Genomic DNA, 16324 nt, shown 5'->3' on the forward strand with positions numbered 1-16324 from the left:
GATGAAAGCTAAAATACAGCTATAAAGCAACATCTAGGATTTGTTTGCAAACATATTCGATATCAAGAAGTAAGACGTATTGGCGGCATAATGAGCGCTGTCAGAATTTTTAATGAGATTTTGCTCAAAATCAGCCTTTTACCTGGAGCACTTAGTCTTCCTGACTCAATGTGAGAGGCTGTTCTAAGATGTTTTATGAAGCCTTCGCTACCTACACAGTATTGGAGATCTTTATGATGTCCCCCTCATTATGAGAGGTCGTAATAAGAGGAAGGAATTCAAGAGAATAGAATATAGTTAGAGAATGAAAACTATACTTTGGAACAACAGCCATTGCATTTCGTTCTTGCTTATGTCATAACAGAAGGCAATGAATGTAGTTCCCTTTGATGTCTCAACATGTCATTGATCATAGTCGGTTAAACCCTGACTGTAACAGTATACAGAAGTTTTGGGAATGAATCGTTGAATCTATTGAGATCTGCGTTTGAGTAAACATTCAAGTCTAGATCATGCCAAAAACACCAATCTGATTGAGGTTTGAAGTCCATCTTAACAAAGGTTTATCTTGTCCCCATCACTTCATTGAAAATTTTTCCCCATTATATGAGGGGGGAGATTGATCAGAGGGTATGTGCCAGAATGTACAAGCTCTTTAATATGCGCCGTTCCTGGTGTACAGTCAGGAACTGTGCCTATTTCCCACCTCACAACACCTTCATGTCAAGTAGGTGTGGAGGTGTGTGCCGGCACAGGGACCAACGGCTCATTGTTCAGCACCTGCGCACTACCCATTCCCTGCACCAGAAATTGAAGCGATAATGTGCTTTTATATACTAAATCAGGCCTCTATGGGAAATACCAAGCCCGGAAGGCCAAATTGGACATAGAGAACTTGCGATGCCGCTCTATGCAGATTGTGGGGGGTCCAACATCCGATGTCACCCACCATCATGTATTTAATGACATGATATACTTAATGACACAAGGTAGCTAGTATTGGGTACTGAGACCCCTGCTAAGTACTAAGACCCCTACTTGCCACTTAAATATATGAAGTTCAAGGAAGAGTGATGTGTCCAATGCCCATACACAAGAAAAAGAAGCAGTGATGCAATAGAAGGCCAATCCAATTTTATTAACGACAACCTTGTTCATAGAAAGTGAGACACAAAATATATATTTTAAAACAATTAAAAATGTGTTGCAATCAAGCACAATATCCCCTGATGGGTGAAGGGCCTAAGCCCTATACCTGGGGGAGCCCCCAACAACCCCCCCCCCCCCCCGATCATACCCAAGCCACTACCAATAATGACCCATGTCCCATGCCCAGATTTATGTCAGTCTTAACTCATTATAATCTGATTATAATAGGTACGGTACGCTATAACTGTTATTGACCTATTTTAGACATAATTGAGAGTAATGGGGAGGCCAGTGAGAGGTAGGTGTAGAATATGAAATTAACATGCCTTGTCTACGAGTTTTCTGGCCGACACATCATGTTAAAAGCTCCATTATCATCATTTCTGTCAGTTTTCGACCCCGCACACTACTTTGGGTAGATTGGGTGAAAAGCAGGGCAGATGGGGACCTGCCATATTTACTATAGTGCCCTCCAATGTCGGAATACTCTTCCAAATATACTAAGAGACTATCAGATAGGCCCAAAATGAACAGAGGAAGAATAATGTGGAATAGACACTCCAATTATTTTTTTTTGTCAATATAAGATTTTTATTCTTAGAATTTGATTCAATAAGCCAAGGAGATATATGGATTGTAGTAGTCACTGCCAGAACAAAAACAGTAAAAATGGTTTTGTTCATTTTATGTATAATATCTAGTAGTTTTCCAAGAAAAAATGTTTCTAGCTATTGAAAGCTGTCTGCGCTGAGGGGTTGCCAGACTCCTGTGGTAAGTAGCTGAAGTGTGTAAGGATCAAAATGTTTTTAATTGCTCAGAAATTGTTCATTCTCTTATAAAGGAGCTTCTATTTTTTGTTCATATTTGTTCTAATTTGTAGACTGTTCACGTCTGTTCACATTTAGTAACATGTAATGAAGTTGAAAAGTATTGTTTCTCATTGTGCTTTAATGGAAAACTGTGTTGCAGCAGTACAGCAAGGGCATTTGGCATAGAAGTGTGCTAAAGTTTTAGGCAGGTTCGTAAAAAAAAAAAAAACTTTAAAGTAAGATAACTTTCATTAATAGAAGAGTTAATAGACGAGAGGACCCACCCAGGTTCGGGTTTGCCGAGTTCGGCTGAACCCAAATCTGAACATTCAGCAAAGACGCTGTAATTTTCTGATGGATTGTCGCTCTCTGTGACACCACCTGCAAGCGATCATTCTAGAGTAAATGGTGACGCACAAACACCGCCAGAATTTAAATGTTGCAAGTGGCATTTATAGAGTTAACATCCGCAATTGACATTTCCACTAGGAGGGAAACCTGGACACCAAACATAGAATTGCGGATTTGGGTCCACTCAACACTAGTGACCACTCTTTGCCTTTTACACAGTTTGTAAGTGAACTTGACTAGGAAGTAGTTCCAAACATTTTGAAGAACCAATCACAGATCTTCTGTAGATGTAGTTATGCTCAAGTATTTAGTTCTCTCCATGTAATCCCAGACAGGCTGGATGAAGTTGTTCTCAGGGCACATTGGGGTCATTTTGTAGATTCCAGGACTCATGGTTCTTCTTTACCATGGAGATAGTTCTTTACGACTTTGGCTGAATGGTTCCGCTCATTGTCCTGCTGCATACTATTTAGAATACTTCTATCTTGGCAAGAGTTTGTTACTTACCTTCTGTATAGAATAATACAATGTTACATTTAGACCTTAATGTACATTTCTTTCCTTTCAATGTTTGTCTTTTGTGTCATATTCTAGTATAAGAAACTCAACTCAACAGGGCGGAATATAATGAAATTGAAATATAGATGTTTAGTAAATAACAATTTTGTTAATGACAGTTAAAAGGTTTTTCTTGTATATCTTGTATATTTCCTGTATATCATTGCCCAGGGTACTTATTATTAAAAATGTTAATAGTTATTATTAATTTGAGTACAAGTGCTAAATCTATCTGGACTAAATCTGTGTGATTGGCACTGAACGTAGCTCATTACTAACTGTGTGTTTTGTTTTTTTCGCAGAAACCGGGAATGGACCTCGCTGATGCCTATGTCACATTTGTGCGTCACTCTCAGGATGTCCTTCGTGATAAGGTCAATGAGGAGATATATATAGAAAGGTTATTTGATGTAAGTAAATGCCTTCTCCTCCTTGGCCAGCAAGGGGGAGACTCCCCAAAATGTGACAAAATTAAAGACAGGGGGATAAGTCACATTTTGAACAAAAAAAAAGTGATCTTCTTACAAACCTTTCTTTTCCCCTCTGACTTGCTCTTTTCTGCTTTAATTCTGTAACTCTGGTGTTACTGTGTCTTGGTCTGTGTCTGATACTAATTACTGGGTGGGCCTTTGTGGATATGAGAAAAAGCCTACTGTACGTTTTATATGTTGAACCTATGGCTTATGTGTTTTCTCAATCTGTGTTATTTGCCAATTATTGCTTTACAATCTTTTGTCTACCGGCTACCAAAAAAAAAAAAAAAATCTTTCCACAAGATCAAACTGATAGGTCCATGGGATACAGTAGTTAAAATGCTGATGAAAAAGTCTACTTAATTCTAAAACAAATATACCATATATATAACATAAAAAGTTTGAGGATGGACTTTTAATATTGAGCAATAATTAAAATAATTATATATATTGATACTTTTTTTTTTTACAAAAACCTGTTATTTTATGTTTATAAATATAATAAATACTTTTATAATTTTATAGTTTTTAAATATTTCAAATGAAATCTCACTTGGTTTATGATTGTCAAAAAATGGGGGCAAAAAGTAAAAATAGGAATAAATGTGGAAAAAAAAGGGTCACAATCCAAAACACATTTTTTTTTACATTATTATTTATTATATTATATTTTATATTATATATTATTATGTAATTATTATAAAAATCACTAAGATCGCTGACACAATTAAATGAAATTAAAAAATTACAAAAAAAAAAAATCATTTTAATGTATTAAGATTTTAAGACCATGTTTGAAGCTCGTGGACCAACCAGTTTGGCCTCTGTGGGTGACTTTTTATGTCCTTGTTTGTTATAAACAATACAGAGATTGAGTTCTTAGAGTGGCTCCCAGTATTATGGTCCGAGTAAGCCATAGTAGAATAGTCAACCTGAGCCATTAACAATAAAGTAGCAGTACAAATTATATACTGTATAGTCTGCCTGTAATCAGAAACCCACAGAAATATTGCACAAAAATGTTTTAAAAAAATTGTAGTCATAAGTCATAAGACCTTAAGTGGTGCAATTTGACTGCTCCTCTTGGGCGGTCCCAACACATGTTAATAAATAATAATAACAAGCATAATAATTCTACATTTAGATAATCTCAGTAGATGTACAAACGAATAGTGATGTTGATAGTATATGAGGAATTTCAACTAATACTTAAATACAAAATAGTCGAAATAGTAACCAATAGTAAATATAAAAAAAATATTAAAAAAATTTAAAATCTATTTGTGGTACCGTATGAAAATATTACATATGTAACGTATATTTTCATCATATAGGAAGTCAGAAGTCTGTATATTCAGTGTTCCTGTTCCTGTGTGACACATGTCGTATTTCTGTCTGTAACACTGTTCTGCCAAGGCTATGACCACTCAACGCGTCTCCTCCTTACTAGGTCTTGTGTCTGGCATGTGTCTTCGTAACTGTGATACACCTAGTACTTTCTCTTCTCTCACACTTGTCATGTTCATCTTCTGGCTTGGTCATGCATCGTTCTGCTTTCTCACGTGCTTTCACTGCGTGCTACAAACTTTTTTCTTTTCCAATCAATTTTTTTTTTTTACTTTTTTGTGTCTGTGTTTTTTTCCCCTATTTTTCTTTTCTTCTTGCATTTCCTTCCTCAAAACAATCTCTCCTTTATGATTTTTTTTCGCTCTCTCTCACTGACGTCTTGCTGATTGAAATGGAACTTATCTCTCATGTCAAAAGTTTTTTCACATTATGTCAAGTGGCATGATTTAGAGTCAAATAATCTTCCTGTGTACATCTACTAGCATGACCCACATCCACTGAGAATGCCTGCTACATGCATACAGCACATGGAGTGGTGCTCGTCGTCGCTCTATGCATGCGTGCCCATCAAAATTTTGAACTTTAGGTGCCTGGGAATGAAAGTTATAAAAAAAAAACATCCAGTAGGCATCAAAATAAGATAGAACCCACAAGGACTGCAGTCATTCTGCAAACATACACATCGATTTAGTCCAAATTACTTGTGGGTTTTCCTTATTGATGCCTATTCTGCCTTTTCTACCCTATTCCCTTATCTCTCCTTACAAACCTATTTCTTTTCGTACCTCCATGTGATGTCTATCATAAAAACAGTACAAAAAAATTGAATCCATATTTGAATGGAATGTCAAAAAATAGAAAAGTTTTGCCTAGTTCCAAACCAACAGTTTCACAAATATTTCATTGTCGATAAGAGAAAATTATTTTAAAATGAAAAGAAAACAAATTATACAGATGCAAGTTTTTATAATTACGTTCTCGATTATTTGCAACTGCTTTGTGAAACGCCAAGAAAAAAAAAATAATTATGATAATCAGAATAATCGTTATTATAATTCAAATTATTTAAAAAAAAAAATATTATTTTTAAAATTTGTATTATTATTCAAGCAATTTTAATGCGGCTTTAGTTTACCAATGAAATTAAGCCAATCTATCCCAAAATTTAGGGAACTATTCCCTATTCACAAAAAATTATCCCTTGTGTACCTTTGTTTTTGTTCTTAATTTTTGATTTTAATATGTCTTCCCCAAAGTTTACTTTTTATTTGGTCTTTTTTATTTATGCCTCTTGTCTCCCCCATTTAGAAAAGGCTGGATGATAATAATTCTGTCATGTGCCTGAGAATTTTTGAGGTAACTTTTGTTTTTAACCATCTGATTTTTTTTTTTTTTAACCATTTCACATTTTCTCACGATTCATTTTAGCACCATCAAAGTGTATTATCGGTTATATTCTTACAATTATTATTTTTTGATAGCACTGAAGTTACTGCCACTTTCAGGGGTTATTGTTAAAGTTTTATATCATAGCTATAACTTGTTTTATATACTGCTTTATGCAATAATGACCATATGATATTTACTCAGGTGCTTAAAACGAGTAAATTCTAAAGATTTTATTTTATTTCACTGCTATTTTATATTCAGAGTTACATTCATGTGATATAGACTAAGGCAATGGTTCCACAGGTCTGGAGAGAAAATTAATATTTTCCATAAAAAAATAAGTTTCCACTTCTTGAATTTTTAAATATTTTATAATGTTGTTTTCACCCCTTTTTAAAGGGGTTGGTCACTTTTTGTAATGTGTTTGTGAAATTTTTGGGAGGCACAATATTAGATAACTTACCAATATACATCTATAAGTAGTTCTGCACCTCTTTCTTGAAATTGAAAGTGAAGCCTCCTGGTTCAGAAATGTCTTTTACCTTATCAGCTGCCAAAAACGGTCAGACATGGAGGATTTTGTGGTCCTACCTTCCCATGTTCAATCTACCTTTCAGGATCTTAAACTTGTAATCATGAATACTATCATAAGGTCCTGAAAGGTAGATTGGTTATGGAAAGTTATAGATCACATGACCCCCCATCTCCATTTTATGGACAAGAGTGGCAGCTGATGAGGTAAATGTCATTTCCGAACCAGGAGCTTTACTTTACCCTACAAGAAAGTGCAGAACTATTACTAGAAGTATATTGGTTAGTTATCTAATATCCAGCCCCCCCCCCCCACACACACACACACACACACTTACACACATTACAATAAACCCTAAATAAAGTGTCAAACTTAAAGGTTCACAGCTATATAAACAGCAAAAAATGGAAGTCATCATTGTATGATGAGGTCTGACCAACTAGACCCTACCAATCCCTACAATGTAGAGATAGTGTTGTCCTCTGTATTGGATACAAATGTCATGTTTTAAGGGGACTGGTCCAAACTGGTCACAGATTTATGGCCTTATTCATTATAGAAGTTTATCATATTTATTAAAACATTTTTCCGGGCTAAAAATAGTAATAACATATTGATAGAATAGCTATTCAGTATCATATTGATGGGGTTCCAATCAATTAGCTTAGGTTTGAGGGAGTTGGCTGTTGGGCCAGGAACCAGACAACTCAATTCCTTGGGAAACTCTTAAAGGGGTTGGCCTCAAATCCCAAACTTTAACAGGATAAGTATAAGACCCTAACAGGGTCACCTATATTATACTTACATGTTTAAAGTCCAGGGTTCACCACCGGGAGCTGCAGGTAATGTGACCCATTCCTGTCATGTCCCATGTCCTACCAGCTTCTGGAAGATGAGGGGGCCACACTGTCATTACTGAACCTGTCAACAGGAATGTAATTTTTAGATGGCTACAGGTTCCCATAATCCATACTATGGTGCTTTTAAAAATTCCTTTGTCAACATTCTGAATCACTTCAGTAATTTATAAAACTTCATTTCACATTACCTGGTTCCCTGCCAGCAGCTTGTGGTGAGTCTGTATCTGTCTCTTCTCCTCCATATTCATCCAGCTCCCTCCACTGCTTCCCTCTTTCTGTTATGTGCATTGAACAAACAGGGGAGAGGGATGCTATGGAGTAGAGGAAGAATCCATCAAGGGGACTGAGATTGCTACTGCTGGCAGGGAGCCAGGTAATGTGAAATCTGGAATATTGGAACCTGTCACCAGCTAAAAATCACATACCTGTTGACAGGTTGAGCTTTAACAGTTTCAACTATATGCTAATTTATTTATATGTTTGGGATGGTTTTAATTTTCTATGTAAATAGTCTTAATTGAAAAATATGCTAAGAGACCTAAGTCTGACCCTGAGACTATAAACCAAACCAATGTTGTGCAGTTATGCTGCCTTTCATGTGTAGCCTACTTCTTGCTATCCTACATATGGCATATGGAAGGGAGGGTTTGTTTATAGTCTGTAACCATGGAGACTCATAGGTCTGCAGGAGCTGTGTACATAAAACGGTAAGTGTCTATTAATCAAGGCAATTCTTGCAACAGTTGAAACAATGGATTGCAAATGGGTTTATATCCTTTAAACTGGTAGGAGGATAACATTATAAGGGTTAAATACAATTGTGGAGTAGGTGAGATTTTAAGTTTAACACAAACAGAATACTTTAATTCAGTTCACTGCTGGATATTAAGTGATTAAAGTCATTTACTGCCGTACTCATTCATTATTCAACTTGCCAAATTAACTACCCAGATATTTTATATTAATTATTTTTAGTATATTTTTTAACAATTTAATAATTTTTAATAATTATATTGCTAAATATTGAAATCAAAAGAGCAGGTTATATATTAACATATTCTGCAGAGCCGTGTCATGTAATTCATTTTACAGTCACCTGGATGATATTCTTACAGATGAGTGTGGGGCCTCTTTAAAGGGAACTTGTCAGTATGCTTGCTGGGAATTAGAGTCCCCAAAGCTGTTCAACTTACAGTCTTTGGTCGCTGGGTAATCAAGTTACTCAAGGGTAAAGGTGATGGAAGACCAATTATTTAAATTCGATTCTGCCCCTTACTCCATGCACATTGAGAATGTTGAAGCCAAGTTTAGCACAGCCTACTTCCCTGCTCATCTCCATGATGTTCAAGGCATCCCAAGGGAAGTAAATTGTGCTGACCTCGGTTTCACTACATGCAATACACATGTTTCGCTTGATGGAATGTCAGTGAAAATTCCTTTTGACCTTTTTGGCCAACAATGGGCCGTTCTACAAGGGGTTAAAATGAATTCAACTTTGACCACCATTCTTTCATTCTAAATAAGGTTACTTATTACATTTACTCACATAAAAAAATGACTACTGATGGGCAGCTGACCTTTTTGACCTTTAATTAGAGAATAGAGATGAATAAAAACGGGCTCTCTGCTCGCGTTTGGTGTTTGTGGCATCCTAGCCAATCATAAGCACAGCTTGCAGGAACGTAAACTTAGCTGTTTGGGTGGCAATATGCCTGGATCATATGGGACACACCGAACCCAAAAGGAAATTGGGTCCGCTCATCTCTTTTAGAGATCAAGTTGGGTTCAATTAAGTTGTTCCTGGTTTTGATGGGGAGCAGTATTTATTTGTTAATATATTGATATACAAATCAATTAATTGGGGAAATCGTCACGTCTTGGTAGTGGTTCTGTATCCAATGGGGATATTTTCAAGCTAAAATTTAATTTAGTTGCCAAATAGCTAAAAACTGGGCCTAAATGGGGGCTAGTTTGATGTCTTAAGCCACATAAGGATAGATATAAGTTCATCTGATATCAATGACCCACTTCTGTATATTTAGAACCATCTTAAACTCAACCATAACATCTTCTTTTTTACCGCATTGCTTCGTTCTCCCGTTAAGTTGACTTCAACTAAAATATATTTGATTTAAGAAATCAAATGATCAAGGGAGAAGCCCGTTAATACAGATAAAGGAAACTGATTATTATTTTGTCTGCATGTATGTCTTCAAGATGCAGCCCAAGGAAAATACAAGGATTACAACAGATGTGCTTAGTGACGGCTCATCTGCTTAAGTCTAGCAGTCCCCAAGATCAGTGATTAAAAAGCCATCTCTAAGTTTAATGAAAAACACTATCCTGATAATAATACTGTGTGCTTGATAGCTTTCTTACAGAGTCCTTGTCAAGGCAAATCAGAAGAAGGAAACATTTGACTGGAGATGATACAGGGATTATATGGGTCAATTATATGCTTAATCTGTCTGGTAGGGATTAAACAGTTATAGATTGCCCGGAGTATTTGGCTTGTCCTTGGCTGTTATCAGATCACACCGGTTGTGCTTACTATAAAGTCCAGTAAGAACTTAATCATGTAGTGATAGGGGCCGGATGGAGATGAGCTGAAGTCTAGCAACTGCTATGTTGCTTTTTGAGGCACTAGTCACATACCATTTGGCCGTCCAAAGCATCCCATAGCATAGAGGAAGTTATAGCTTTGATTTTAGCTAAAAAAAACACCTTAAAATACCTGAAATTGACCTACTAGGAAAAAAACTCTAAAAAAACCTGAAATCTTCTTCCATTTGCATTTCTAATCTATTGAAGTTCTCTTGGCTGTATTCACAAGTAGTTTGAGTATTAAAGGAAACACAAGCCAACATGTATGTAGAAAACTCTAATAAGAAGTCAACAATAGACTTTGGCAGGAAAAAAGTATGTGCCTCAACAGATGGAGATTTTCCAATTGTGTTTTAAAAAAAAAAATATTAAAATGAAAAGCCTTGGATTCCTTGAGTATTCTATACTTCCAAAAGGAGGGCTGGCATCTTAAAAAAAACCTTAAAAATACCATTTCAAACTCTAATGAAAAACTTATGGGTTTTTAAAAATAACATTTCAAACGCTCCTGAAAAACTTATGGGTTTTGGTAGAGTTTTTTTTAATTTTTAACTTCCCGGTATCAACTCTCTACAGACTGGTTTTTTTTTTAAATCAAAATGGTACATTCTTTACTGATTCTCCCACCTTCCCAGGTGAAAATGAAAGTCGCTATATTTGGGTCCATTGTATTTATTAATGTGGCCAAATACCTTGAAAGGGAAACTTTTGTATTATTGTCTTGTGTAGTGAGTAACATAGAAGTTTTTGACTTGTATAAATTTTTTCCTCATATTTGGCAAATAATCTCGGTATGAAAGGGGTTGGGGGGTAGAAGTATTTTCATTTCTGCTATTGGGCCATCTCTTTGTTTGTAAATTAAGATTCTATTTTCTCAACTCACATAAATTCACAAAATTAACATTTTTTCATGTAACTATTTTCAGACTTTAAAATTGGAATTTTTCCCGGGACAGTTAGATTTCCAAGTGACCCTTTTGGTTGTTTGGATGACACACAGCATCCTGTTCCGCTCCCGTTCTGTCAGTCGCATAGCTGTACATGAGCCCTAGGTTGTGCATTTTTCTATTTAAAGCTAGAGATTTGCACACTATTTCATTGCATAGTATTTAACTCCCTTAATAGCAAAATGTTTAATATATTCCCAGGTCTTAGATCTTTAGAGGATTTCGGCCTCTTTAGCAGAGTTTTACAGAGACAGCTTTACATGCAGTGATAGATATTTGCTGAAGACAGTTAATTTGTTTTGTATCCTTCTCTGAGAAGATTGTTTCCTAATCATTCCGAATAGCCAAACTGATTGCTCTGAAAATGCTAAGGTCACCTCAGTCTTACGAAACTGATCAGCGTGACATGCTGCTCGCCAGTATTAAACAGCACGGAGATTAACTGCTAGCAGGGAGCGATACTTCACTTGGCTGGTGCAAGAAAGAAAGGGATTGCCTATGAGGAGTAATCAGGCATGGATGGAAATGAGATGCGTGCCATACATAGTGTCTAGTAAAAGTATCAAGACCCCTAAAAAGTGAACACATTAGGGTTTTCAAATTACCCTGACATAGATTGTTTCAGTTTTTTTTAATCTCAAACGAATGTTATTTCAATGTTATTTTTTTTTTTAATTACCATATTCCGTATTTCGACCTCGGCATCATGGACCCTCAGGCTTTAGGCATAACATAATTTGTAACATAAACTAATAGTAACCTTCCTTTTGATGCGAAATAAGTCATCTTTGGCTTTCTAGTTCTTACGTGGCCTAGTTGAGTTGTCCAAATTGACCAACTCAATGTTGGCCATCAGCAATCTACAAGGAATTAGAGATATGGATTATGAGGACAATGTAGGTTTGTTAGTTGTTTCCACAACTAAAAATCAGTTGCTTTGAATGAGGACTTGTTAAATACATGATGAGGAGGAGGAGGAGTTTTCTGATACATGCTGAGGAGGACATATTGGATAAATCCTGATGGTAAGGACTTGTAAGACACGTACAGATGATGATTAGGACTTGGCAAATATCTTCTGATGGTAAGGACTTGTAAGGCACCTGATGATGAGGACTTGAAAGATATATGAAGAGTAGGAGGACTTATTGGATATATGATGATGGTAAAGACTTAACAAATATCTTATAACGAGTAGGAGAACTTGTTGGATATATGATATATGATGCTAAAGACTTAACAGACTTGTCTTATGATGGTAAGGACTTGTAAGTTATGTAGAGATGATGATATATGAATTTGAGGAGGAGTAGGACTTGTTGGATACATGAAGATGACGAGGAGGATCTGTCAGATACATGAAAATGGTTAGATACATGATGACTTCTTAAAAGAAGGACTATCATGTCAGGTATTATGGTGATCATGACAACAAGTCAGATACTAATGATGGTTTGTCAAATAACTGATAATGAATTATTCATTATCAGATACATGGTTATGGCCAGTGTTTAGCAGACTGGTACGTACTGAACTTTGCGGCTTCAGGTGCCCTGGCAAGCTACCGGCCCAAAACCCCCTCCCCCGGCGATCACGGGTGATAACTTTTTAAATGCCACTGGCAATGTCACGGCTAAACCCGAATTTTAACAGGTCCAGACTTCATTAGTTATTACATTTTAGAAACATGATAGTTGATAAACACTAGTCAGATGTATAATGATGATGATGATAAATGATGATTGGGACTTGTCAGATACATGATCTGGAAGATGATGACTTATCAGAAAGTTGATGGTGGTGTTTATAGATCAGACATTTAATAATATTTCTGCTGAGAAGAATGACTTGTAAGATATATCATGATGATTTATCAGGTATGAACATGATTTGTCAACTACATGATGATGATGACTACATGTCAGATGCATGATGATGAGGACATTAATATTTGCTTGAAACATGGAAATGTAGAATGACTTTTCCAACACGTGATAATTCTGATTTATCATATACATGATGACAACGACAACGAGTCAGACATTTAATGACTTTATAGATACATGGTAATGATGTCTTACCAGATGACGGTGACTGCTTACATACACAACACTGATTTGCCAGATATGTGATGATGGTGACCGGATAGGCACTTGATGATGATGAAGACAACTCATTGGATAATTTAGATCTCAGATTCATATATATCATTTAGAATCCAAGCCATGACCATTCAATGCATGAAATATTTCCAATATTGTCCAAACAATTGAGGCAGGGTGAACGAATATCGTAACTTTTTGATCACTAGTGATTTATGACCATCATATGCATTCTATATGTCCATCCATGAATGAATAATAATGTATCTCGCTTCTCTAAGGGCCCCCCACTCCGTGTAATATCAGTCATTTATTGTGATCATAGATATTTTGTACAAACAACAAAACAACCTTCCACTGCTGCCACCACGAAGCCTTGTTGACTCTGTTTCATAACCATCTCGTGTTCTTCCTGGTTTTGATGCTGAGTCAAAGTCTCTAGTTTTGTTTGCCTTCTGTAGCCCAACTCTCTAATTAAAAGCGGACAGCTCTGTACAGTAATACATGTTTTTAAATATATTGACATAATTAGCAGTTTTGGTGGAGGAAAAAAAAAGATGTGTTGCCTTGCGCTGTTTGAGGAAAGAAATAAACATATCGGCCTCGTGTATGTTCGATCGTCATCTGTTTGAATGGAGAGCGCAGCCCATAACATGTTGTTCCTTCTATAAAGGAGATATGGTGGCATTTGCCTGATTAACTTGCTTGACAAAAAGTGACAGCTGCTGTGGATGCATGTAGATAAGCCTTACAGTCTAGTTCCGCCTTAGTACATCTGTCAGCAAAATGGGAAGAATAGGGAATGCAAGGAGACAAATTGGTCCCAAAAGGCTGTCCATTCATTCTCACAGGTTTGCTCTATTCAAGCGCCCACCGAGAATCTCAAGTATTAGGCAGCTTATTCAATGTCATTCAGCCTTTAGAATGAACCCACAAGTGTTTAATTTCTTTCTTTTTTTTCCTTCTTTTTTTTCTACTTCTGGCAGATAAAAGACTTGTGTTTTTTTTTTTTGAGCATTAATTGTAAGTCTAGCTGATCAACACTCACAATATTAACTCATTGTTAAACTGATGATTAATCCATCGGCCCCCAAAACATTGTAAGAGCAACAGGTCTCCTTTAAAACCCGATCTGCTGTCTTACAAGTTTATTTGATGTTAGTTGTTTTGTTGGCTCGTAACTTGACTTAGTTGGGAATCTCAGACCCACTTGTTTTGGTGACCTGAAAATAGACTTATGGCTTTGGTCAAGTGATTTTCTGCAGAACATAAGTATTGGAAGAGGATATTTAAACTATTTTATTTTATATTTATATATATTTCATTAAACTTGAGGTTCAATTAAAGAATTAAAAAGCTAATAAAATATAGGGCCTCAACCTAGATAGACTCCCTTACCCACTCCATGAACAAAGCTTCCATAATCCAAAGCATCACATCATTAGGTTGAAGAGTTGGGTAACCTACTGGTTTTTAAGCCATTTATCAGTCCTGAACTAACTTAAGCATAGTAGGTTAAATACTCATACTCATACTCTCCGGTGGCTCAAATGATCGTTGCTATATATAAGTAGATGAGTAGCATAAATTTAATGATAAATAGCATATGACTAGTAGCATAAATAACATGAAACTCAGAAACTCTATTACAGATTTTGTGCCACTAAACCACTCCCAGGTGCTTATAGACCAGTGGTTTAGTGACCAAGATAATCTGTATTCTTTCCCTCCACGGCAGCAAAAAAAATTACTTATAAAATTACCTTGGCCTAAGATCTTGGCGCTTGCACCGTGATGCAAAATTGCCAGTGTAATATTAACGGACTTCCATAAGTACCGCACATGCACAATGAAGCCAGAATGTACTGTTCTGGCTTCATTGACCCACAGTGTGAGGGTCCAAGAGTTAGAGATGAGTCTCATGTGCCTCTACTTGGACTCATCCTAGTATAAGGTCTTTTTTTACAGCAACGCAACATAGTGATTTTGAACACTAAACCACAGGTCTTATTAAGTGTCCCACATCAACCTGACAGGTTCCCTAAAAGGGGGCTTTATTGGATCAAGTTTTCGAGCAGCTACTTAGTGCAAAGGTCATCAATATATGACTAGTGTTCAGACAACTGGAACTTCCACCGATCCAAGGGTACACCAGTAAGGACGGCTCTATTCTCTGTGTAATGGTTGAGTGGAAATAAACTGGCACTGAGCTGCAGTAACCTGATACTAATACTGAGGGTCTATCCTAAAAATAAGTCAGAGATATCTATCAAATTTCTAAAAGAGTTCCACCTTGGGAAACACACAAACTCCTTTAACCCAAAAATACCAAAAAATATTGGATTTATTTTTGTAATAATTTGTATTCATTTTAATTTCTTTTATTAAGACAATCTTTTAGGACATGGTGGAGTTGACTAATACAATATCCTTATCTACCAATAATTTTAATTGAAGTTGATCTTTCCTCTTTCCAGATTTGGCTGTTTTATTAAATAATTGCCTTTCCAAGTAGAAATAATTCTGGAATACATTGTATTATAACTGTATTTGGTGCCCTTCCTATGAAGTTTCTAATTGGAAGTAGGTAACCAAGTAGCTGTTACTAGTAGGAGGTGTTTCCCTAAGAGGCTAACACTGCAGAATCGGCACTGCCAACATCTCAAGGACACACCCAGTTGACCAATTAACTTTTATATTATAGGAGGAATAACAAAGGAAAAATCTAGTACAAAGTTCCAGAATTGTTATTACGTGGACAATTATTTGATGAAGGTCAGTAGAGAGAAGGTCATCATTAAATTTAGAAAAAAATATTATTAACTTATAACCTACAAACCCAACATCTACTGTAGATCAAATTATTTAATACATTTATTTTCTGAATATTAGCTTCGCTATTGGTCCCTCTCTCTGATTCATACTAACTCATCATTTAGGGAAACCGGGCTTTAAATGGCTTCCCAATATTTTCTAATTTTTGCCTTTCCATGTATAACATTGGCTCCTGTTAGCAAACAGAGACCCAGTATCACAATCCGGCTGCTGCTTACAGACCCTCCTAAATTGGCAAACTTAATCTTTTCTTTAGAAGTGAAGCCTCAGCTTCCATCTCAAGAAACAAACATCTACAAGTCTCTTTGAGCCACAGTTTCCCATGTAGAGCAACAGGCAATTAAATTGCCATCAGTTTTTAAATGGCT

At 36.1% G+C, this 16324-nt stretch overlaps 1 protein-coding gene across 34 annotated transcripts in view; it reads left to right on the forward strand.

The window, feature by feature from the left end:
• The window catches only part of CADPS (calcium dependent secretion activator), a 353066-nt gene that overhangs the window by 317460 nt on the left and 19282 nt on the right, over positions 1-16324 (forward strand). For all 34 annotated transcript variants that reach the window (XM_072127688.1, XM_072127689.1, XM_072127678.1 and 31 more), the window contains one exon: positions 3170-3277. In XM_072127688.1, the coding sequence (XP_071983789.1) occupies positions 3170-3277 (108 nt within the window). The remainder of the gene's footprint in view (positions 1-3169; positions 3278-16324) is intronic.

This window comes from Engystomops pustulosus, chromosome 10 (assembly GCF_040894005.1).
Source record: "Engystomops pustulosus chromosome 10, aEngPut4.maternal, whole genome shotgun sequence".
In the NCBI taxonomy this organism is placed as follows: Eukaryota; Metazoa; Chordata; class Amphibia; order Anura; family Leptodactylidae; genus Engystomops; species Engystomops pustulosus.